The sequence below is a fragment of the Aphis gossypii genome, chromosome 1 (genome assembly GCF_020184175.1).
Source record: "Aphis gossypii isolate Hap1 chromosome 1, ASM2018417v2, whole genome shotgun sequence".
NCBI classification, from domain to species: Eukaryota; Metazoa; Arthropoda; class Insecta; order Hemiptera; family Aphididae; genus Aphis; species Aphis gossypii.
Window position 1 is genome coordinate 42,899,395 of NC_065530.1, and position 23,527 is coordinate 42,922,921.

At 28.8% G+C, this 23,527-nt stretch overlaps 5 protein-coding genes across 7 annotated transcripts; 2 read left to right on the forward strand and 3 right to left on the reverse strand.

Annotated features, from left to right (window-relative positions):
* Positions 1 to 565: 565 nt before the first annotated feature.
* On the reverse strand, positions 566 to 9,035 carry LOC114124254 (ionotropic receptor 93a). The gene is made up of 8 exons (XM_027987442.2): positions 8,667 to 9,035; positions 7,659 to 7,777; positions 7,252 to 7,434; positions 5,447 to 5,605; positions 5,010 to 5,184; positions 4,124 to 4,423; positions 3,304 to 3,481; positions 566 to 2,668 (listed from the first exon to the last, which is right to left on the reverse strand). The coding sequence occupies exons 1-8, from the start codon at positions 8,758 to 8,760 to the stop codon at positions 2,167 to 2,169; spliced, it is 1,710 nt and encodes a 569-aa protein (XP_027843243.2). The 5' UTR covers positions 8,761 to 9,035; the 3' UTR covers positions 566 to 2,166.
* A 1,168-nt stretch (positions 9,036 to 10,203) lies between these two features.
* Positions 10,204 to 12,764, forward strand: LOC114124240 (uncharacterized). 2 transcript variants are annotated; one of them, XM_027987427.2, is made up of 6 exons: positions 10,204 to 10,589; positions 10,987 to 11,135; positions 11,195 to 11,374; positions 11,447 to 11,610; positions 11,687 to 11,787; positions 12,615 to 12,764. In XM_027987427.2, the coding sequence occupies exons 1-6, from the start codon at positions 10,530 to 10,532 to the stop codon at positions 12,663 to 12,665; spliced, it is 705 nt and encodes a 234-aa protein (XP_027843228.1). In that variant the 5' UTR covers positions 10,204 to 10,529; the 3' UTR covers positions 12,666 to 12,764. The 2 variants fall into 2 exon arrangements, with proteins under 2 accessions (XP_027843228.1, XP_050054838.1); XM_050198881.1 differs by having other exon boundaries at positions 10,473 to 10,589; positions 10,946 to 11,135.
* On the reverse strand, positions 12,703 to 15,906 carry LOC114124253 (GPN-loop GTPase 3). 2 transcript variants are annotated; one of them, XM_027987441.2, is made up of 6 exons: positions 15,599 to 15,906; positions 15,355 to 15,469; positions 14,766 to 14,962; positions 14,230 to 14,444; positions 13,300 to 13,405; positions 12,703 to 13,230 (listed from the first exon to the last, which is right to left on the reverse strand). In XM_027987441.2, exons 2-6 carry the CDS (start codon positions 15,397 to 15,399, stop codon positions 12,948 to 12,950), a joined length of 846 nt encoding a protein of 281 aa, XP_027843242.2. In that variant the 5' UTR covers positions 15,400 to 15,469; positions 15,599 to 15,906; the 3' UTR covers positions 12,703 to 12,947. The 2 variants fall into 2 exon arrangements, with proteins under 2 accessions (XP_027843242.2, XP_050054837.1); XM_050198880.1 differs by having other exon boundaries at positions 15,355 to 15,906.
* A 120-nt stretch (positions 15,907 to 16,026) lies between these two features.
* LOC114124252 (nucleoporin p58/p45) lies at positions 16,027 to 19,234 on the forward strand. Its single transcript, XM_027987440.2, has 10 exons — positions 16,027 to 16,225; positions 16,469 to 16,674; positions 16,739 to 16,933; positions 17,162 to 17,209; positions 17,285 to 17,357; positions 17,675 to 17,849; positions 17,925 to 18,123; positions 18,185 to 18,412; positions 18,484 to 18,555; positions 18,994 to 19,234. The coding sequence occupies exons 1-10, from the start codon at positions 16,167 to 16,169 to the stop codon at positions 19,098 to 19,100; spliced, it is 1,362 nt and encodes a 453-aa protein (XP_027843241.2). The 5' UTR covers positions 16,027 to 16,166; the 3' UTR covers positions 19,101 to 19,234.
* Positions 19,235 to 20,041: 807 nt separating this feature from the next.
* On the reverse strand, positions 20,042 to 22,390 carry LOC114124251 (heat shock protein 70 A1-like). The gene has a single exon (XM_027987439.2). The coding sequence runs from the start codon at positions 22,144 to 22,146 to the stop codon at positions 20,233 to 20,235; it is 1,914 nt and encodes a 637-aa protein (XP_027843240.2). The 5' UTR covers positions 22,147 to 22,390; the 3' UTR covers positions 20,042 to 20,232.
* Positions 22,391 to 23,527: the final 1,137 nt, after the last annotated feature.

Genomic DNA, 23,527 nt, shown 5'->3' on the forward strand with positions numbered 1-23,527 from the left:
GATACAGTATATTTGTTTCATACTTTTACAAATAAATGTAACTGTAAAAAAAAATATATTATTGCATGGTGTATAATAAGTCATTTATTATAATATAAAAAACGTTGTAATATACCATGAAAAAAATATTTTAAAATTGAACCAGACATTATTATCAAATGTTATCGGAATACATGACCTGTTTAGAATGAATATAATATATTATAGTACATGTGCTATCGGTTCATTTGCAGTCGACGTATTTATCTATTCATTAGCGATCAATAATTATTTAAAATTACTTAAATACCAAATTATGAGTGCTATATGTGAGTTCATTATACTATAATGATGAATGATGATAAATCGATAACTGGATAACACGTACCTAGAAAATATTCCTCAACAGTCAACATGGTTAGTTTAAAAAAATATATTATGCGGGGCATTCACGAACTTGACTTTTTCCCAGGAGGACTCTTGAAATCGGTCCTTCACAATTTTAGATTCCAAACAGAACGATTAATGTATTGATTTAAAATATTTAAGTACCTGTATTTTATAAATATGATTTTTACTATAACAATTTTGATTTATCTTAAGATATTATCTTTATTTATACTATGAATAATCTATTTTTACTATTTTACAATATTTTTACAGAAAGGTATTATTACATTTTGAGTTAACTTAAATTAAATCAATAAAGTATATAAACTAATAAACTAATATATAATATTAAATATTAATGCAATATTTTAGAAATTAATTATATCAACATACTATAATACTAAAAGTAAAATAAATAACTATACTTACATATAATAACTATATCAAAAAATGTATCATGAATAATATATAGATTATATAATTAGGATGTCAGAACCATCGTTCTACTCAGAATCGACTTCCATGTACAACGATAATACATAATTTTAATATTAAATTTAACACACCCATAATAATGACCCACTCAATACCTAATGTAAAGCAGAGCGGTACCCACTTTTCTATCTTGTTTTACTATATAAAAAAAATAATAGATAGATATTGTACATATCAACTATAACAATAAAAATAATAATTTTAGTTTAGGTGCATCTTAAATCTGTAGTCACATAATATTAACAATATCTATATTCGGAAATGACGAACCTTTAATACGCGCGCCAAAATCAACACGTTGGCCAAATTTTTATTTATTATGGCACTCAAAAATATGTTTGTTACTTCATTGTTAAGTATTTAAAAATGATTGTGGAAAAAATTTATTATTTATAAATTAAAAAGTAACCAATTATAAAATTTTAAAAATGTGCAATAACTTTTTCTTGCTCAGTTGAAATCTTTTATCTTTTCTACAGATATTTAATTCCAACCTCAAAGTTTAGGTTTAAAAACGCCTGGCGCCTACACAGCTACACTACAATAACCATGTATAGTTATAACAATTAATAGAGATAAGATGTTGATGACTTTTGCTTTTTTTCCTTTAATCCTTTATAGTTTCTACATTATTAATTAGATTACAAGTCATATTATCTTTCATACATCATCGATTCAGAATGTTATAGGTACATTTAAGTTTAATTTTGCGTATTTGAGTTATTTTTAAGTTACAAATATATATACATATTTTTATTTTCAACGTTATTTTTTTATTATAGTTCATCTGTTTCATTTTTCTTAAATCTTAGATTCCAAAGAAAATTTTTAAATTTTCAAAAATATTAGTGTTATGATTATTGAAGGTTTTTGTCGTGAATATATATTTACCACATACAGGTGCTAGCGCAGATATACCCAACACATGCTTTTACAGACATATTTTTATGTAATTTAAATATTTTCAGATAATAAATACATCATTTTTGAGTTGTAATTTTTTATCGTCATCCTTTTTATTTTTTAAATCATCAACATCCTATACCACTAGAGCAGTGTTTCCCAAAGGGTGTGCCGTGAAATTTGAAAGGTGTGCCGCGACAACTTGAACTTTTTTTTATATTATTACCAATAACAATATTATTCGATAAGTAGGTAATATTTATCCAAAGTGTGCCGTGACTTATAAAAACTAATAATAATGTGCCGCGATGGGAAAAAGTTTGGGAACCACTGCACTAGAGTAATCTATTTATATACATATATAATATATTAACCGCAGCCTATATTATATGGTGTGGATCAATAATGAAATCGCCGTAGCGACGATTTGCCTTCCAACCACAAAAACGGCGAAGACGACGACGACGACGAATCTGATGCGATCTTGCTGCGAGCGTTGACAAAAGAGCGCGACGGCGACGATGACGACGATCCGTGAAAGACAAAATGCGTGGCGGAAGCGGCATTCATGACGTTGTGCCGGTGGCTGAACGGATACATGGTCTTGGATGGTTTGCCGAATACCGCGATCTCGCATCGGACCACGCCGCTGTGCGGATCGTGAGGCCGACTGGAGAGGTCGGTTGTCGCGAACCATCCGGTGCGCCTGGACAACAGCTCGAGCGTGAACACGGCCGCTGCCATGGAGAATCCGCACACCACAACCGCGTACGTGGTGAACAAGTCTGAGTTGCGGAGCTGCCGCTCCTTGCTGCCCAGGTTAAGTGGACAGATTACAGCCTCCGGCAGGTCTTTGGTTTGCAGATGCCTCACGATGCCCGACTCCATGTACGACAGCATTCTGCTTGTATGACATGAAAATCGAAATTTTTTTAGTGATATGAAATTGGAAAAAAATCAAAATCAATAATACTTATATCAAAATAATGATCGTTTTCTTAATATTTATACACTCAAATCACGGATTATAATTAAAAAATGTATTAAAATTTAAAATTAACTAACGTCAATACTCAATATATCTGTATTATTGTTCAACGGTATAGGTCAGTGGCGTAGTTATGATTTTGTTCTGAGGGGGGGATATATAATTTATTGGTTAAACATAAAATGGGGGGCTCAATAAGTCAATGATTTAAACATTAAAAAAAAGGCTCTGGGGGGATCTATCCCCATACCCCCCCCCATAACTACGCCACTGGTATAGGTATAATATTCTATAAGTCGTTATTTATTACATCATACCGATGCACCTACATTATTATATTATCCAATATAGTAAGAATAATCATTAATACTTGGATTTATAAGCTCACTTCATGTCATCTCATCTCATCGAGGACTCTATATTATACATTATTAGTTATATCGTAAACATAAATTAGAAAAATAATTACATTTTGACTTAAAATTTTCTAAAACAGAAATAGTATAACATTATATTACTTACAGATAGTTGAGTGAATAAAAACTTACATAGGATTGAAAAGCGGTGGTAAAATACTATGTTTAGGGTAGACAAATGACATTGATCTTGTCAAATATGGATCTGTGGTCAATACATAACGACACCGTTCCTTGTCATCCGTTATTGACCTTTCAATGTGCAACATTAAAAAATTTAGCCAATTCTTATCGTGTAGAAGCAACGTTCCTATAATATTGTAAAACTCTTATAAAAAAAAGAAAAAATATTTATTCAAAATCAGTTAAGGTTTTAAGATTTCCTTTAAAAATGAGATACTGTTTTTCTTCATGAAAAAATAATTAATTTACACTTTCCATCAACACATTTTTTAAACTAGAAACATGTCTATATTTTTTTCTAAATATATGAATCATATATTAATTTTTAAATATTAGGTAAATGATGACAAATTATTTGATTTGTATTTTTATATATAATATAAGACTTTTATTATTAATACTCGTATTATATAGGTGATAGTATTTCGTATATTATATTTTAATTTAAAATTATTATTATAAAAATTAATATTTTATTGTATTTTATTACAATATGATTTTAAATTTATTTCATATTTGTACATAAAAATATAACATAGAATAATATTCTATGCTAGAAAATTATTATAAGAGAGTGATAATGTGGAAGATACGATATCTCATTTTTAGTAGAAAATGGAGCTACGGCTCAAAATTATACCTGAACAGTAAACATATATGATATAAAATTGCGAAGTAACTAGATTTTATAACTTGTGATTATATCTTAAAAAATTTATTATACTCTTATCTATTGAAATATATACTACATTTAATTACATTTTCTTACCTGATGAAATATATTTTAAAATCGTATCAATTTCGTCGATATTTATTACCATAAATTGACCATTTCCCTCAAACATTGATTGTCTTAGTGGCTTTAGATCATTATCAACCTTGACGATGTATTCGACGGCGCTACCCTCTGAAGAAATCCATCGGTACTCATTACTCGCAATATCTTCTATTCTCTTTATGGGTAACGTAAATTTAGACAGTGTTAAAAACGCAGTCAAATTTGCCGTATAGAATGAAGTCAATATCATTATGAATATCCACCAAGTAGCAAATATGAGTCTAGCAGAATCTATATAAATATTTAGTTTAAAATACGTAATTACATTACCAAACATAAGATACAGATTTATGATTAACAAATGTACTATTTTTTGTACACCGTTAGATAGATACTTAAATTATGTTATATACTGGGATTAAAGTGGCACAACATTTCAAAAGTACAACGTGCTACACAAAATCATACGAGACTATAAAATAAACTGCACTAAGTACTCTGTGTAATATATTTTTAAGAAACTGAAAATGTTTGAATAAAATAACTTTATAGGTACAACTAAGATGATAATATTTTAAAAACAAATAACTATATTTAACTGAGAAAATTTTTTGATACAAATTCAAGGCATAAACGAATACGAACTAACATACCTCTTAAACAAAATGTTAAAGCGCTGTCAAAAATAAGGAGACTGAACCTCATTATCTCTTTTTTATGTTACTTTAACTCTTAAAGATTACAGTTTATGGATACAATTGTATATTTTATAGGAAGTCAAGTAAATAATGATGACCACATTTAAAATTAATAGTATTTGAGTTTACATTGATAATAACTATAATTAAGCACTTGCTTAACAATTTACAATACGCACCAGTATCTGGGTTTAAGGATGATCCTTGTTTCATTAACGCACCATATACGAACCAAATACACGTGGGTATTGGATAAACCCCTGACTCATGACCGCAGAGTTTATGTCTTAACATCATAATACCATAAATAATTGGACCCACTGCTATTAGTGACATCAAAATTAAAAACCACACCTATAAAAGGTCATTATATAATATGTTAATTTTTGAATTATTATAATAATAATAGATCAATAAATTCAAAATTGTGTATTAGTTATACCTTATTAAAATAAACAAGAATAATATTTATATTTTATAATGTACACTTTTTTTAGAAAAGTTATTACTTATTACATTATTAACTATAATAATATACAAATTATATTTTCTATAGCATAAAATTCATTCATTATCATCGATAATCGAAATAAGTACTTTGTTATAACAATGCTACCTCCATTTCAAAAGGTGCTAATAAACCAGATCCAGTAGCACTTTCTTTAGGTCTTTTCATAAGCACAACATATTGGAATTGAGTCAACTCTATACCCCACTTTACAATGTCATCCAGTCCCGGCAAAACCGGTATAAAAGCAGCTGCCATATCTACTTCCTAAAATAATATACATAAAATAGCTATATAATATTTAAGAATAAATTAGGTAGGTAATAATAAAAAAATAAATGTTTATTTTCCTAATAAAAATGCATGTGATGCGCAAGGCTCACATCAGGGGCGTGTACTAAAAAGTAATGAGGGGGTTGAATCCTCGCCATAGCCATTTTGTTTTTAAGAAATTTTATTTTTAATAAAACGCTTAAAAATATAATATATAATATAAATTATACAAATATATTGTATTCAATACACTTACATTATTTTTACGGCGTTATGTATAGGTATAAATGTGAGTAGGTATACCTATACACAATATCGTACAGTAATTTAATAAGATAATGATTAATGAATATTCAACGAATATAAATTTTACGTTTTAGTAATTTTAATAACCAATAACTAGGTATACACAGATTGGTCGAAAAAATGTTAACATTACCCGTAGAAACATTTAACTAATTGCAATGGCGTAATCACGAATTTTCCTGAGGGGATTCAATTTTTTTTGTAAAAAACTGTAAAGTTTATAACTCCCAACAAAATAAATAAACATTATACTATAAATATTGCAAAATATTAGTACATACTACATACAGCTCATCTATCTCCCACTTAATTACACCCCTGACTAATATTGTATATTTGTATCCTCAATGTATAATATTAGTGCATTACAACTACCTAGTATATGTATTTACTATTATATTATACATTTATACAGTGTTAATCAACCATAGGTGTGTATTTTTAAAAAAAAGTACTCTATATAAACGAGTATCTACGCAGATTGTATCTATCTATACAACAGTCAACAGCTACTAGTTACTACATTTAATTATTTTTATGCTATAAATGTCTGGGTGTTTTTTATTTTAAACGAATCATGTCTACAAAAACTTGTTAATATACATCTTTTACATTACCTAATTAGTTATTTAAATATTATATTGCATGTCAATGTATTATAGGTATTAGGTGTAGATATTGATTTTTATTTTTATTGAATTTTTTAAATGACGTTTATAGCTATTGGTTAATTTTTTGGTTGCAGAGCAATTAAAATAATGAAAAAAAGTTTTAATTTATAACGAAGTTAAAATAATAATCGATATAATGATATTACGTTGATTAAACATAGTAATTAGTATTACGGGTAAATTGAATATTTTCAATAGATGCCAATAGTATTGTATGTAAAATAAATAATAATATATAATAAATTATATTAAACAATTTTTATTAATTTTTTTGTCCTAAAAGTCATAAAATATATAAAAATGTTATAATTATTTCTTTCTTCTTCGAATTATTCCATTTTTTATGTAAAAACTAAGTACATAAAAGTATTATTAATTTAAAAATAAATTGGTAATGTCACTTATATTTTTTACCTATAAGTTTAAAAATCAATAAAAATTAATATTTCTATTTTATCTACTATAATATGTTTTTTATTATTGATAATTTAGATTTTTTCGGAATAATTTTTTTTATTTTCAACAAACAAACGTCATATTTTTGTATGGTTATTAATTTGAAATTCGACAGTAAAAAAATTTAACTTTTTAAAAAATATCCAGTAACTCATGTAGTCATGTATATTAGGTATAAATAACTAATAAGGTTATTTTTTATCTTACCCCATTAACTAGCATATAGATGATGCTGCCATTTTCATTTAACAAGGTTTCTCTCGTTGGTACCACTACATCGTAAGTGAATCCATAACGTTGACGAAGCGTTTCTACAATTTCAAATGCAATTCCGTGACCGATAAGTGTACCGTTTATTTCTTTTGTAACCCAACTCAAAGGTTTCGAATTCTATGAAACAGAAAGACATTTCAATTTATTAACTCGTCAATAATTTTAAACTATCTACAATTTATTATATATATCATGGAGACAATTTTACATTAAATTATTAAAATGTATCAGATCATCACAATCAGTATACTATTTTTTTTTTTTAATTATGATTACTTTAATATTTATATTTAGTTATTTAATGTAAAATTATTTTTAATTATTATTTATTATATACTCACTGGAAATGTAGCAATTTTCAACCTTTTACCCCGCAGAATTTCGTATTGAATTTGAAAATTGTTTTTCAAATCACACTGGTATTCACTACTATTTATGTATTTCGCTTTATGCTCGGAAACTAAATAAAATTAAATAAATAACAATTATTACTCACATCTTAGTTTTTACAAATATTGTAATGCATTTCTTTGGAAATAAAAGTTATAAGTATTATTCTTATTTTAATAAATGTTTACGAAAAAACAATGATGGCTAAGAGTTTATTGCAGTCTCTAATTTGTACTAAAAAGACTTTTAATTATTAAAATAAGAAAATCTATGAAAAATATAGTAACAATCCAATTTTTAAACTCTTAAATAAACATAAGAAATGTATATTATACTAAATAAACTTAAATCACAATCGGATTGCGTTTTCAACAGGAGTCGAACTATTTCATTTAATCTCTTTCTAGAATTGAAAAGCGGATGTATAATATAATCTTCATCTAACAGAATGAAAACATAGCAAATTCGTATTAAGAAAATATTTTAGTTGTTTCATTTCAATAAGCCCGTTCCCAATAGCATATAATATGTGGCTCAATCAGGTCCGGCAATTTTTTTTCTAAGTACCCATGGGCGACATTTTAGCATTCATTTAGTTTTAATAGGGCGGCATTTATAATTTAACCCTGCAGGGCGGCAAAATAGCTTGCACCGGCTCTGGGCTCAATGATGTTAAAAATAAAATAAACATTAGGTACATTCCTAGATCATTTTAACGAACGGGTGCAATTACAAAAATTATGTTTAAGTAATTTATTAGGAGGGTTTCGTTACTGATTTTTTTAAGATAAGCTTTGATTCTAAAATTTAACTAATCTATTAAAAAATGCCAATATATGTCAAATTTCTAAATCTCCTTCAATTTATAAATCCAATATTTAAGGTACCATAGCACAAGTATAATACTTATTGTTCTAACGGGAAAACACCATAGTTATGTACGTGAAATGTACACTCACTCCATTTCCACGGTGGCAGTAAAGTAGTTTCTGTAATGTTCAACGGTGGCCAATTAGCACAAAGCGCCAACAACAATGTATTGGTCAGCGCCATAGGATTTATAATTTTTTTAAATTATTAAGTTCTTATGAGTTTCAGCAGTTAATGAATGAATGGCTACTGTCGCTGTGTTCAACACTAACCCCGTGATTTATTTCGAGCTGTGCTGTCAAAACTGTCTCCTGTTGAATAAATGATTACATCAAAAGAGTGTTTATTTAACCATAACAATCGGTCATCATATTATATAGGTTTTAAAATAATGAAACATGTATTAAATATTAACGATTACCGTGTGACCGTATGTATATAGGAATACGTTCATAAGTGTCACAAAATTATTTAATATCGTATGCGCTTATATTATTACAAATGTGTTACATGTTACATCATAGATGGTATTCAAAATCGAATCGTCGAGTAGGTACCTTCCGGCTACCATAGATTATTGTAAAAACCTATAAATTGTCTTCAATTCATAAACTTACGACACAATAATATGCGATTTTTATTTTTTATTCAAATTTTAAATGGTTTTTGAATCATTATTAGCCAATTACCAATATATTGTGCTAGCAGTATCCATAAATGACTAAATATATTTATATTTAGTCAAATACCTACTACAATAAAAAATATGTTTTCAATTTGAATAAACAGTATATTATCATTATTATCGTACTGTTCAGTTCAGTATAATATTGAGTTTTAAAAAGTTTTGCATCCCTGCTCCCCCGCCAATTGCTGTTTACTGAATCAATTTGGTTGAATCCTATATTTCATATTTTTCATCACTTCATTAGTATAACGTGACCCACAGTTAGGGAACCTCTGATCTAATTAGTAATTATTCCACAGTTAGTGTTAAATTAAAATATTTTAAAAGTCATGTATTATATATAAATTGTTGTGTATCCAGCATTTATATAATTAATAATCATAAGTACCTATCATATTTCAATCAGTGGCGATTGTCCATTAGTTATTAGTTATTACTTATTAACGAGTAGAATTATTATAATGTACGACAACGCCATTACGATTTATGCTGTCAATAATAAAAGTCTATAAACACGTTCATGTTAATATTTATAACATTATTCGTTTTCGAGTTGCGCAAAAAATAAATAAATTTGATTTCATCAAAAACTGGATTTACAAACAATTCTGGTTTTCTCATAATTTTATTATTTTCGGTTTTTTTTTTTTAAATCACTAGAATTTTCAATTTTTTTAATCTGCAAAGTGCAAACTAGATCCAACATGCTATCCGAAGTCTAAATCCATTTTCATAATTAAAAATTGAAGCAGTTTTTTAACTACCACTTATCATATTGTCCGCAAATAAAAAAACACTCATACTTGATTACGAAATCAATACATTTATCGCTCAGAATATAAAATATAAATCATAATATTTGTATTTTTTGTAAATGAATACAAAAAAATATATATATAATTGAATAAAATAATACTATGCAGCATGTACACTGTATAATACCTTTTGTTACACATGATATAAATAATTCACATCAGTAGTAATTAGATTTAGATAATATTCAATACGTAGTTATAACTAACATTATTTTTATAAAGTAAAAAAGCAAAGTATGTTATATCTAATATTAATTTACTTAATTCATTGGATTGTTGTTTCATTGTTTGTGAATATAATGATTCAACAACGGTAACCATAGAAACTGGCAGAGACACGAATGTAATTTAAAAAGAAGACACAATATTTGAACCAATAATAATATTATTATAGTTCAATTAATATAATATGTATATGTGCGTAAATAGTTAAAGCCTTTATTATAAATATGGAATCATACTTGGACGAAGTAAACAACAACAGAAATATGGGTATAACAACACTATTGGTAGGTTACTCTATAAAAATATTATATTAAATATGAATTGTAAATAATTATATTTTTTCAAAAATGCAGTGATTCTAATAGAATAAAAAACAAATTCCTAGGTAGTAAAGCCGCAGAGATAACTATTAGATAAAGAATATTTAAAAAATATTGGTATTCAATTAAATTTTTTCAACTAACTATTGGGTGCTTATTTTAAATTAAGTTGTTTTAATATTAACTTTATTAACTTGATCCATTAACTAAGAAGTAATTTTATACAATGTTTCAACATTTAAAATACAATATTATATTCTAACCAAATTTCATATTTAATTATATATTTATATTTCAAAATATTGCTTTACTCAACACAGGAAAAATACAAACTAATATTACCAAAATATTAAATTTTAAGGAAGATACAGTCAAAAACCGGAATTTGGATCAAATCACTTCACTTAAATTACAAGCTCCTATGTCTGTAAACCGTTTGTGTATGTTGGGTACTTATGTACCTAATTTGGTAGAGCTTGATTTAACAGACAGTTTTCTACCATCATTCAGGTTACTAATACATTATACAATAAATTTATAAAATGTTATTAACACATATTTTTGTGTAGAGATTTTGCATTTAAACTTGATAATTTGAAAGTTCTAAAAGTAGCCTCCTGTCACCTAAAGTCATTGGATGGAGTTTGGAACATTCCAAACTTGGAAGAATTATTTGCCTCTGACAATGATATTAATGATCTAATGCTATGCTCTACATTGGTTAAACTTATCACTCTAGATTTATCTAGGTATATTTTTTGTTATTTCGTATTAAATCTATTAATAATTTTAAGTAAAACAAAATTTTCAAAATTTTATAGAAATAAAATCATGGATTTGACAAGGTTACACTTTTTAAACTTTTGCGAACAATTACAAAGTTTATCTTTGTCGGGATGTCCAGTGGCTAAAGTTGAAAATTTTGAGAAAAATGTCCGCAATATTTTACCAAACTTGAATCATTTTAATGGAAATCAAACTTTGGGTAAGAAAAATTACATTTAATTAAACTTTAAAAAGAATTTTAATATTTGATTTTATATTGGTAATTTTATAAAAAGAAATCGAGCAAGTTAAACCAAAGTTGACCATTGAATCAATAGTTTGTGGCAATATAACTACTGCATTACGAAGCAGAAAAACTATCTACAGTGGAAATAAGGTATCTATGTCTATCTATATATTTTATAGAGTATTAGGTATAAAAATAATATACACCATACAGGGATGGACTGGTAAGGGGCCAGCCAACTATTCAAAGTTCATTAATTGCCAATTACTAAACATCTACCTCCTCCCTCCACCGCTGGGAAAAAAATGTTTACTAAAATTGAAATTACGGATCCATAAAATTTTTTTAGCCCAAATTATCTATTATAAAAAATAATAATTACTGAAAGCTGTGATTATGAATATGTTAATGGTTGTTATAATATAATATATTATGTTGTTCTTTAATATCTAAATAGTAATATTATCATCAACAAAACTCTTGCTAAAATCTTGTATAATTTACAATTTACTTGACTCGCAGACAATTTTAATACAAATTCTATAGCAGTAAAAAGATTAGTGTACAAAGCAGAGTGCATATTAAGTGAATAATAATTTTTAACGAGAAACGGCTAACTTTCAATATAATAATAATTAATATTTAATAATAAAAAAGTGCAACTATCAAAATCAAATTAAAGATATCTTTGTTAGTGGCCCAAAACGTATAGCTAGTACTGACCCACTATGCTATAGAAAAGTGGCAAACCAAGCCAGTCTGCTACTGTCACCATAGTTCATAAGAGGTTATAAAATTTATAAAGATAAATGATGTACTATAGAAATTTAATGTTAACTAGTGTTGTGTCAATATTTACTAAAGAAAATAAATAATTTTAATAAAAATATTTCTAATAATAATAAATATTCGTAATGGAATATAAAATTTGTTTTATGTATTACACTAATCAGTAACAAAAGTACTTTATTTTATAGGAAGTGCAGATTGGAGATAGAAATAAAGTATTGAATGATGAAAAGAAGTAAATACATTATATAGTGTACAAAACAACTTCAAACTATATAACTAGTTTAACAATATAGTATTTCATTAATAACAATAGCAATTACATTTAAAAAGAGCACATATTTTATTGTATGGTTACACATTTTTCTTTTTTTTCATTTTTTTAATTAATCTATGTACAACACTAATTATAATAGGTAAGTAATAACACAGTCTTCATAATTAATAATAATGTCAAACAAAATATTACCCATATTTAATTATACAAAATTGTATCATTTAAGTGTGGCCTACTTTAAATTTTAATCAAATTCTTCAACACCTCCTGCATTATCATCTGAATCTTGTTGATCAAAATCAGCCATTCGAACATCTTGATCTTCACCATATTGAATCATTGTGTTAATAGTATATAGTAAACCAGATATACTCTCTTCATCTTTTATATTTAATGGTACAAATTGAACAAGACTATAGTCTTCAATCATTTGACCAATGCGTTTAGATAAATGCCGATATTTCTTTCCCCAGCTTGTATGACTTTTTACATCAGATAGCAATGCTCGAGCATCTGGCTCTAAATAACTAAATTGACAAATTTTATATTTAAATAAACTACATAAAATCAAAATAATAATAAATTGAAATAATTACTTGTCCAAATGTTTTCTAGCTGTTTTACTAAGTAAGTCCATTTTTGAAAGAACATTAACATGAGGTAGTTCTAAATTTATCATAACCGATAAAGCAGCCATTGTTCCTGTGTAAATACATATAAATATGTGTTATTTTTTTACAAAATATATTAACATTTTTTTGTAATATAACACATATAAACTAATTCATGCAGTTCTGATCCATAGAATAAATATCACACAGAGAAAGATTAATTTTTTTCCTTTTCATTAATAATAATCTTATTTTAAATTTGTATACTAGAATATATTACAAACATACATGATATTATAGAAATTATATATGGACATAAGAAAGTGCCCTGGATCACAAAACCCACAAAGACCAGTAGCCACTCATTACTCATTAGAATATTTGGATTTGTGTTGTATAATATAGTTATACAACTTGAATGCATTGGAAATACAGTATCACATGATTTAAAAAAAAAATCCTTAGCGTGAGAGTAATATAAACACTTAATAAAATTTCATCAATACAAAGTAATCTGAAAAATATTGCATCAAACTTTGGATTTTTTCCCAATACCATTATAAAACTAGAAACATGAAATAACAATAAATATGTTTGTTCTAAAATGTTAAACAAATGGTAAGCATAATATTAACAATAAAATTAGAAAGATCTTTTAATGATACATATAACTATTTTTAATTATAATAATCACTAATCGCCAATGTTATCAGATGATGAATCAATCCAAATATATAGTTATACATTTTTAAGCTAAAATAATAAAGTTGTTTTTTTTTTAATTTAACAAAATAGGTAATAAAACATTTTTAAGATGCCTTTTCTTCCTTTTTTCACATTTAAGTACTTGTGTTATTATTAGAACTAATTTAAAATCTGAACCCTTATTAAAATATATAAACATCTATATATTACCAGAGATAAACTTCGGTCCATCTACCATAAACTGAGAATCTATTAGCATAACTGAACACACATTGAATCCCCAGTTTTGAAGTAAGTCTGCTAATTGTTTAACAGTTTTCATATGGGTGTATAATTCTATTTGTCCAGGCAAATCAAACAGAATATAGTCATCATCATCTTCACCCAACTGTTCTCTAAGCCAATCTTCATTTTCTATTAAATATCTGTAAGCAAAATAATATTTTATTAAGATATTTACTTAACACATTGACTGTGTATGTCTTTATACAGTTTTCACTCAGTGCATATTTCACTTTTCTAAAGATAATAAAAAAAATTGCTCCTATATGGTCATACATTCAAACAACGTATAAATACATATTTTAAAACACGCGTTTTAACATGCTAAAAAATAATACGTTAACATTTAGTAACTTTAAATAGGTATTGGATGCCAAATGGTGTCCAACACGTTGATGAATGATCCTCATGATGCCAATTGGCATCAATATTCAATCAAAAAATCACTCATATTGCTCACTTACTCCATACAAAATACCAATCCTCCATTGGGCCCAAAATGTAGTATTTCATCATCCATAGCATCATCAACATGAATCAATTCACGTATATCAACAGTTGGACTATACTTGAAACGTTCAGCTGCTGGATCCAAATTAACTACCATCACTGAATTTTTTTCATTTTCAATATGTTCTGCTACAGCAGAACAATATGTGGACTGAATAAACATACAAATAATAATTATTAAGCATGATTTCAGAAGTGATTTAATAATTCATAATTTTATGAGGCTATATGATTTATTTTATTGATTAATTTACAAAGAAAATGTAAATAAAAAATGAAATATTGTTAGAACAATAAGGAATTTTGATTATAACTATACAAAAGAAGAAATTTATAGTACATTTATTTTTAATCCACACATTATACAATCATAATAGGTAGGCACTTGGTATATTTACAAGCAATATAGTACCTAATATCTAAAAATACACTTCTGACACTACATAAATTCATGTAAAAATACTAGTGGTCAGTTGATAAGCATAAGAAATATTTGTCTAAAGTAATAAGTAAAAATTGGCATTTTAAATTATTTAAATTTACCTTTCCGCTTCCAGCTGGTCCCATCACTAATTGAGCATACCTCATTATTTATATATTGATGTAACCCCAAATCAACTATGTATTATTATTAATTTACTCTATCTACAAACAATTTCTAAAAAAAAAATTTTAATTAAGTGATATGTAGGTTCCTTACCAATAACTTAAATATTTTAAATTAAATGGTAAAGAACAAAGTTTGTTTGAAATAATAAAATGTTGTTTATTTTAAATTAAAACGTACGAATATCAAACGGTAAACAGTGACTACTGAGTAGTGAGTTGCATGTGTTTGCTTGCCTTGCTTCCGAATTCGTAATTACCGAATTACGATTCTTATATTTTGTTGCGTATCGCTGTATCGGTGCTAAGCTGATTGCTGATAGCATTATGATTACCAAAGATGAATTCAGTTAGACCCTATGATAAGAAATTATACCTTTAGTCCCTTTTTTTTACTCAAAAAATTATGTCAAACACGGAAATAATCTGAGACTGTGAATTTTGATGGAAAGGAAACATTGACTTTTGGTTAATTATGAAATCTGTATTCAAACTACTATAGAGAAGTATGTCAAAAGACATTAAATTAAATGGTAAATACCACAAGCATGGACGTAACCATTTAACTTATCAATAGTTACTTATCATACCGCGTTGGTAAATGTAATAACTATAGGTATAGTACCTACTGCCGTCCGCGACTAATAAGTAAGTTGGTCCGTGATCGTTTTTATAAAAAAAGTTGTTGGTTATCAAAATTTGAAATATTTGTTTGAATTTTAAACTTGTGAAAATATAATTTCGAAAACATGTCTATGTTTAATTTAAGTGGTTCTACTCCGGCGAACAATGCAGGAAATGCAGCAACGTAAGAATGTTTATTTGATTTATTTATCTTATTCTTAAACACTGATGCAAACGCTAAAACATTACCCACTATAGGTTTCATATAATTTTAAATCGAAAATGTATACATTTATATGTCAATGAATATATAAATAGTTGTATTTATAATTGATTAAAAAATGTCTACATACTTGTTCTGTGCTTCATATTATAACTGTTTTTAAATCGTTATATTTTATAATAATAATTAATCGAATTTTAACAGCCCTCAATTTGGCTTTGGAACTTCACTCGGAGGTTGGCCGTCATCATCGACACCATCAACTACAACTAGTTTTGGTAACTTAGGGGCCACTAATAATAAGCAAACTACAAACACACCTTTTTCCTCATTTGGTAACGTAGGTGCTCCTACAACTTCCTTATCTTTTGGAGTCAACACTTCATTAGCAACAACTACCACTAAACCAGGTAATTTTTAATGAACTGATTATTGTTAAGGAAGTAGAATATAATTTTATTTTAAACTATACAGGATTCTCACTTGGTAACAATGCTGCATCAAATGCTCCATTAAATCTTTCTTTTGGTTCAACTGCTACTACAGCTGCTACATCTGCTTCTCCGTTTTCACTTGGAACTGCATCAAATGTCAAACCTACAGCATCTCTTACCGGTACACAATTGACATTAGGAACAACTACTAATGTAACTACTTCTACTGCTCCTGGTTAGTTAAACCTTCACTATTTTAAACATATGACGCACATTATACATATCAAATATTATATTATATGCGTTAGTAACATTTTTTTGAAGGAGTGATGAGAAAAAAAAATCTTAGTAAATGTATCACCTATTGGCTATTGTTGATAATTCTTTTGTGAATGAAAAATCAATTTTCTTTAAAATATGTTGTTAATTTGTATCAAGTAATATAATTAACTATCATTTTCAGTATCTCGTGGTCTGGGTGGTCTGGATACAACTTCAAATTTAAATCAAGGTACAATGTTAACTAGAAATAATTATATTTTTATCTTCAATTAATTATTTTTTTTTATGTTAATGAACTATTTAGCACAAAATAAAGCTGTGCCTGCTCTTGAAATGCCTGTGCCTAATGAAATTTTACAATTAGTCAATAATTTAAAGTATGTATTTTTAATATAATTATTTTAAAATAATCTTTTTGTTGAGATTTGTTAGTATATTATGTAACTTCACTTGTTACACAAAAATTAAAGATATACTTAGCATATATTTTGTATATTATTATGATATATTATATGGAAGTCTGTTTTAATTTCCATGGTTGAGTATGGATATGTCAAAATGATAAAGAAGCTAAATGCTGAACTTAAGTTTTGATATTTATACAAATTTATATTAATGCTAAATGCACATTTGTATATTTAATGCCATAAAAAAATATACAATACCTAATGAAATATTTGAATTAATTTTACAGAGATTTTCTTAAGCAACAAAAAACAATGAGTACTGAATTAGCACGCATGTCATCTAAAGGTTCTAATGAAGTTGCAGGTGATATAACAATGTGTCAAAAAAATTTACAATTTATAGAACATAATTTAGATAAACAAAAAACGTCTGTTGAAAAGTTAAAATATGAAACTAATAAGGTATACAAATAGTTGAGATTATATTTATTTAAAACGAATACGTAATGTTTATTTCCTATAATTATGTGTACATAGTGTCTGCAAGATTTTGAAATTGCTCAACGTAATCATGATCATCCAGCAATGGTTCAAACAGATATGGAATCTAATATTAAATACTTTGCTGAGCTTATCAAATCATTACAAGAGAAAGGAAATATATTAAAAAATGAAATTGAAAATACACAACAATATTTAGCAACATTACCATATAATAATAATGTCACAGTAGATGGTATGTTTAATTTTTTTTAGATAAATAGTATTTGTTTTCTAAATTAAATTTTACTTTTTAGAATTGAGAAGAATTGGGGAAATGTATTACAAGAATGTAATTGCATTAGCTGGTCATTTGCACGGTATACACAATGAAGTTCAAGTATTAAAAGCAAGACATTTGTCTTTCCGAAAAGAAATTTTAAATGATCATACAAATATTTTTCAATTGAATCCAAATCCAAGTTCATCTAGTTTCTTTACATCTCGTCCAGATACTACTGGTCCTAATCCATTTTCAGGGTTAAGTAAGTAAACAATAAAAATATTTTTAATTTGATTTTTATACTATTTAACTTTGGAATTTGTATTTTATTAGATATAACAGCTTCAGCTGCATTAAACTTAGGAACATTTGGACTAGATCAGTCTGGTGTTCTTCAAAACCAAGGTTAGTACAAATTAATGAATTAGTCTAATAGCAATGTATTTATAAATATTTTAACGACAATCGTCTGAAAATGTTTTATTATAATATATTATTTTCATAACTAACTATATTTTAATTTTATTTTCAAATTAATTTCCCGTGTATAAACCAAAAATATTTCATTTTGAACAATTCTTTCTGTTAATAAATATTTGAAGTATAGAAAACCTGGTTTGTTCATTAAAATATATACTCCCATAATTTATTTGATTTATAACGCTTGTTGTTTTAATACTCAACATTTATTCATAAACAGATTTTTAATTTAAAATAAAGAATTTAACATAAAAAACAAAAAAAAAAATAATACAGCCGTTGATTTAATATTAAAAAAAAAAAAAAAAAAAAAAATGCTAAAATATAAATTATTTTTAATGATAAAATATTTAATATTTATAGATGCAAGTAATGTTCAATCAAATTTTGGAACAAACTCATTATTTGGAGCAAACACTCAACTGAATAATACATCACAATTTCAGGGTATCTTTTCCAGCCATAAATAACATTTAATATCTCATTTTAAGTAAGAATAAACTAATATATTTTATTTTTATTTTAATAATAATTTAAAATAAAATATAATAATACTATAATAATTTGTTAAAATTGTGTTTGGTCAATAAATTGTTAACAACTATATTGTATTCATTTTTTAATTATAATTAAGTATAAATATGGTCAATTACAAAAGATAAAGTTTTTTAAATATACTTAAGCTAACTGATTTTTCAATAATTACATTTTATCTATAAATTAAATTTAAAATGTTTAATTTCTATTAATTTTAGTTTTTGAATTGTAGCAAAAAAAAATCAATATACACTTTACAATGTTTTGTATTAAATTACTACTCAGACTTAAAATCAATTGATTTGATGCGTCTACAACCTTCACTCCTTTAAGAAAAGGCAAGAATGAAAAATCACCTTCATTGTTTATTGATAAAATGACATGATTTTTAAACATCGATTTCGAGTCTTAATAGTCTAGTCTTAATTTCGAGAGATAATATTCGAAGAAATATATCAAATAAAATGCGATGTTGAGCATGTTTTTTGGAAAGCCCATATTTTATGTAAAAGTTTGGTTTTTAATTATTTAAACTTAAACAATAATTGGATAGAGTAAATGATGTGCGTAAGTTGTTCGACCAGCGGGGCTTCGGGGCAAAAACGACGTATCGGACGCGAACCAGTGTGGTGGTTCATTAATTTTTCGCCGCGGAATCCCGTTAGCTGAGCACGAACGGCTGGTCACGATCCAGGCATTACACTCTATTATAAGTACACAATTTAATTTTTATCAATTCAATTTATATCCTTCAACACAACCGGAGAATTCGCCACTGCATAAAAACCAATACTATACCATGTATTCTTACTGCAGTACGACTAATACTTATAGTAGGTATGTATGTTTTCTGGATAAATAAAAAGACAATACGTATACTGGCTATACAGCTAATAAATATATTTTCGAGAAAACTTAAACACTAAAACAATAAAAAAAATCAGTCTTAACTTAAATCTATTATCTAATAAAGGTGGGACATAATATTACATAATAATAAATAAATAAGTCTAAGTAGTTAACAATGGTATTCACATAAATTATGAGATTACTTTTTTAAAATAATTAATCAACTTCTTCGACGGTAGGTCCTCTAGGGCCCGGGAAACCCTGTGCCCCGGGAGGTGCACCACCTGGTTGTCCCGCGCCGTGTATCTTCATCATAAGAGCTGAGCAACTCTTTTGTATTTCCTTTAATTTGTACTCGTACTCTTCCTTGTCTGCCAACTGATTGTTATCCAACCACTGGACGACCGCATCGCATTCCTGTTTGCCAGTGTTTTTCTCGGATTCGGTCAACTTATCGCCGGCATCGTCCAACGCTTGTTTAACACTGAACACGTAGCTTTCCAGCTGGTTTTTGGCCGCGATCTTGGCCTTTTGTCGTTCGTCCTCTTCTTTGTACCGTTCAGCCTCGCTTAGCATACGATCGATTTCGGCTTGGGACAGGCGACCTTTGTCGTTCTTGATGACGATATTCTTAGAGCGGCCAGAGCTATTATCCTTGGCCGACACGTTCAAAATGCCGTTGGCGTCCATGTCAAAAGTCACCTCGATCTTGGGTACGCCCCGAGGCGCCGGAGGTATACCGGTCAGGTCAAACGTTCCCAACAGATTGTTGTCCTTAGTCATGGCCCTTTCACCTTCGAACACCTGGATGGTAACAGCCGGTTGGTTGTCTGCGTACGTCGTGAACGTTTGGGTTTGTTTACAAGGGATAGTGGAATTGCGCTCGACGATTTTAGTCATCACCCCGCCCGCGGTCTCGATGCCCAGTGACAGGGGGGTGACGTCCACGAGCAACACGTCTTGAATCGCAGAACTCGTGTCCCCGCTGAGAATGGCCGCCTGTACTGCGGCACCGTAGGCTACAGCTTCGTCGGGGTTAATGGACAGGTTCAGCGGTTTGCCACAGAAAAAGTTCTGCAGGAGACTCTGAATCTTCGGGATCCTCGTCGAACCACCCACGAGCACCACGTCGTGGATGTCTCCCTTGTCCAACTTGGCGTCCGCCAACGCCTTTTCCACCGGTTGCAGAGTCGATCTGAACAGATCCGCGCACAATTCCTCGAAACGGGCTCGTGAAACTCGTGTGTAGAAATCGATACCTTCCATCAGAGCGTCAATCTCTATGGTGGCCTCCGAGCTGGACGACAATGTTCTCTTGGCCCGTTCGGCTGCAGTCCTCAATCGTCTCAACGCTCTCGGATTGGAATGTACGTCTTTTTTGCATTTCCTCTTGAACTCGTCGGCCAAATGAGCTACCAGACGGTTGTCAAAGTCTTCGCCGCCCAAGTGCGTGTCGCCTGCCGTTGACTTCACTTCAAATATCGAACCCTCGTCGATCTGCAGAACGGATACGTCGAACGTTCCGCCGCCCAGATCGAATATCAACACGTTCCTCTCTCCTTTCAGGTTCTTGTCTAGACCGTACGCCAAAGCCGCAGCTGTCGGTTCGTTGATTATTCGCATCACGTTCAGACCGGCTATGACACCCGCGTCCTTTGTCGCCTGTCTCTGTGAGTCGTTAAAGTACGCTGGCACCGTGATCACAGCGTCCGTCACTTCACGGCCCAAGTACGCTTCGGCGGTCTCCTTCATTTTCGTCAGCACCATCGAACTGATTTCTTCCGGCGCGAACACTTTCCGTTCACCTTTGAATTCCACTTGGATTTTTGGCTTCCCACAGTCGTTCACCACTTTGAACGGCCAGTGTTTGATGTCGGCTTGTGTCTTTTCGTCGTCGAAACGACGTCCGATCAGACGCTTGGCGTCGAACACTGTATTAACGGGGTTCATTGCCACTTGGTTTTTAGCCGCATCGCCGATCAACCGTTCGGTGTCTGTAAATGCCACATAACTGGGGGTGGTCCTGTTACCTTGATCGTTGGCGATGACCTCAACTTTTCCGTGTTGCCAGATGCCCACACAAGAATAAGTGGTACCCAAGTCGATACCGATCGCCGTCTTTCCAACCATTTTTTCACCGAAAACTTGTAGATTTTGTTCACACACAATAAATACGAATAGAAACTATAAAATTATTTAACTTTAAAACGTATACGGTAATAGCACACAACTCGTAAACGATTTAAAAGTCACTTAATGTTTAATTTATCGCACTGAAAAAATTGTGAATAGCGCAGAGTTGCACAAGATAGTATGCCTCGTTCGTTGAATCACACTGGTGTCGCTCGAAATTCAAACTGATGCTCGATAGCGCGCTGCTAACGTTTATATATTCGACGAAACGTTCTAGAAGGTTCGATACGTTTCGCGAGCGCTGCCGTGCCGTCCCCCTACCTCACCTCTACCAGTATCACACACTATTTTAATCTTCACTATCCGTATAGAGCATTCTCGAATTTTCTCCGTATTTCTCGGTGTTTTCACCGAGCGCTTTCTGTTTACTCAGTCGTCGCTTATTATTATTTATTTGTTTTCATTTTCCTTACATGTAAGAAATTTAATATCATAGGTATAGATTGCAATATTAAATTATGTTTTATTATGAGATTTTGGAAGGATACCTATAGTAATTTACTATTTTTTAATTTTTTTTTTTTTTTTTTTCATTTAATTTTTTAATTTAATAATATTTTTGTTAATTTTCATGACGTCGTATAATAGTTACTTACCCCCTAACAATTTTTGTTTTTTTTTTTTTTTTTATAATTTAACAATAAATAATCGTAAATAGATACTGGAATTCTCAACAAACAATAATGTTTGCATTTTTACCACTTGTAGTACCTATAGTTTTCTAAATATTTCAAACTTTAAGCTTTTTATAAACATTTTTAATTTTATTTCTCGAATTCTTAATTCTTGATGATTTAAAAATATAAGATCCTATGTAGTTCCTCTTATAACCATATTAAAATACTAAAAATACAGAAATCTGAAATACAATTTTAGATTCTGAACAAACTCACTCGCTGAAACGTCAAAATATTCTCTCTTTTTTGAGCTATTTATAGACAACTGAAATTTTCGATTTTCTGAGTCTTTTTTTTAAGTTTTGATAAAGTGTGATAGGGATGAGTTAAAAATGACTAGATCCATGAGCACCCGTTGGGGGGAGTTAGGATGGTTAGGTCCCCCGCTTTTGTTGCCAATGTTTGTATATCCATTACAGTATTTTACCTAACCTATCCTAGCATTTTATATGTATGTATAATAAACACCTTGCCCCCCCGGTGAAAATTTCTGTGAGCGCCCTTGAATAGATCATAATATAATACAGGACCAATTGTATTACCATATAATGAAAAATAAAAATGTGGTCTATATAAACTATATACTTATCTGTATTTATCTTTATCGTAACTTTTAGCCCATTTAGGCATGCAATAGCAGT

Coding starts and splice junctions, on each gene's coding strand:
- LOC114124254 (XM_027987442.2), bottom strand. CDS start 8,760: ATGGCGCTGACCAATACATTGTTGTTGGCGCTTTGTGCTAATTGGCCA. Junction 7,435..7,658: donor TGAAAATTGCTACATTTCCA/GTGAGTATATAA, acceptor TCTGTTTCATAG/AATTCGAAACCTTTGAGTTG. Junction 5,606..7,251: donor TCTATATGCTAGTTAATGGG/GTAAGATAAAAA, acceptor ATATTATTTTAG/GAAGTAGATATGGCAGCTGC.
- LOC114124240 (XM_027987427.2), top strand. CDS start 10,530: ATGGAATCATACTTGGACGAAGTAAACAACAACAGAAATATGGGTATA. Junction 10,590..10,986: donor TGGGTATAACAACACTATTG/GTAGGTTACTCT, acceptor TTAAATTTTAAG/GAAGATACAGTCAAAAACCG. Junction 11,136..11,194: donor AGTTTTCTACCATCATTCAG/GTTACTAATACA, acceptor ATTTTTGTGTAG/AGATTTTGCATTTAAACTTG.
- LOC114124253 (XM_027987441.2), bottom strand. CDS start 15,399: ATGAGGTATGCTCAATTAGTGATGGGACCAGCTGGAAGCGGAAAG. Junction 13,406..14,229: donor TGGACCGAAGTTTATCTCTG/GTAATATATAGA, acceptor GTATTTACACAG/GAACAATGGCTGCTTTATCG. Junction 13,231..13,299: donor GCTAGAAAACATTTGGACAA/GTAATTATTTCA, acceptor TTGTCAATTTAG/TTATTTAGAGCCAGATGCTC.
- LOC114124252 (XM_027987440.2), top strand. CDS start 16,167: ATGTCTATGTTTAATTTAAGTGGTTCTACTCCGGCGAACAATGCAGGA. Junction 16,934..17,161: donor AACTACTTCTACTGCTCCTG/GTTAGTTAAACC, acceptor TATCATTTTCAG/TATCTCGTGGTCTGGGTGGT. Junction 18,124..18,184: donor TAATAATGTCACAGTAGATG/GTATGTTTAATT, acceptor TTTACTTTTTAG/AATTGAGAAGAATTGGGGAA.
- LOC114124251 (XM_027987439.2), bottom strand. CDS start 22,146: ATGGTTGGAAAGACGGCGATCGGTATCGACTTGGGTACCACTTATTCT.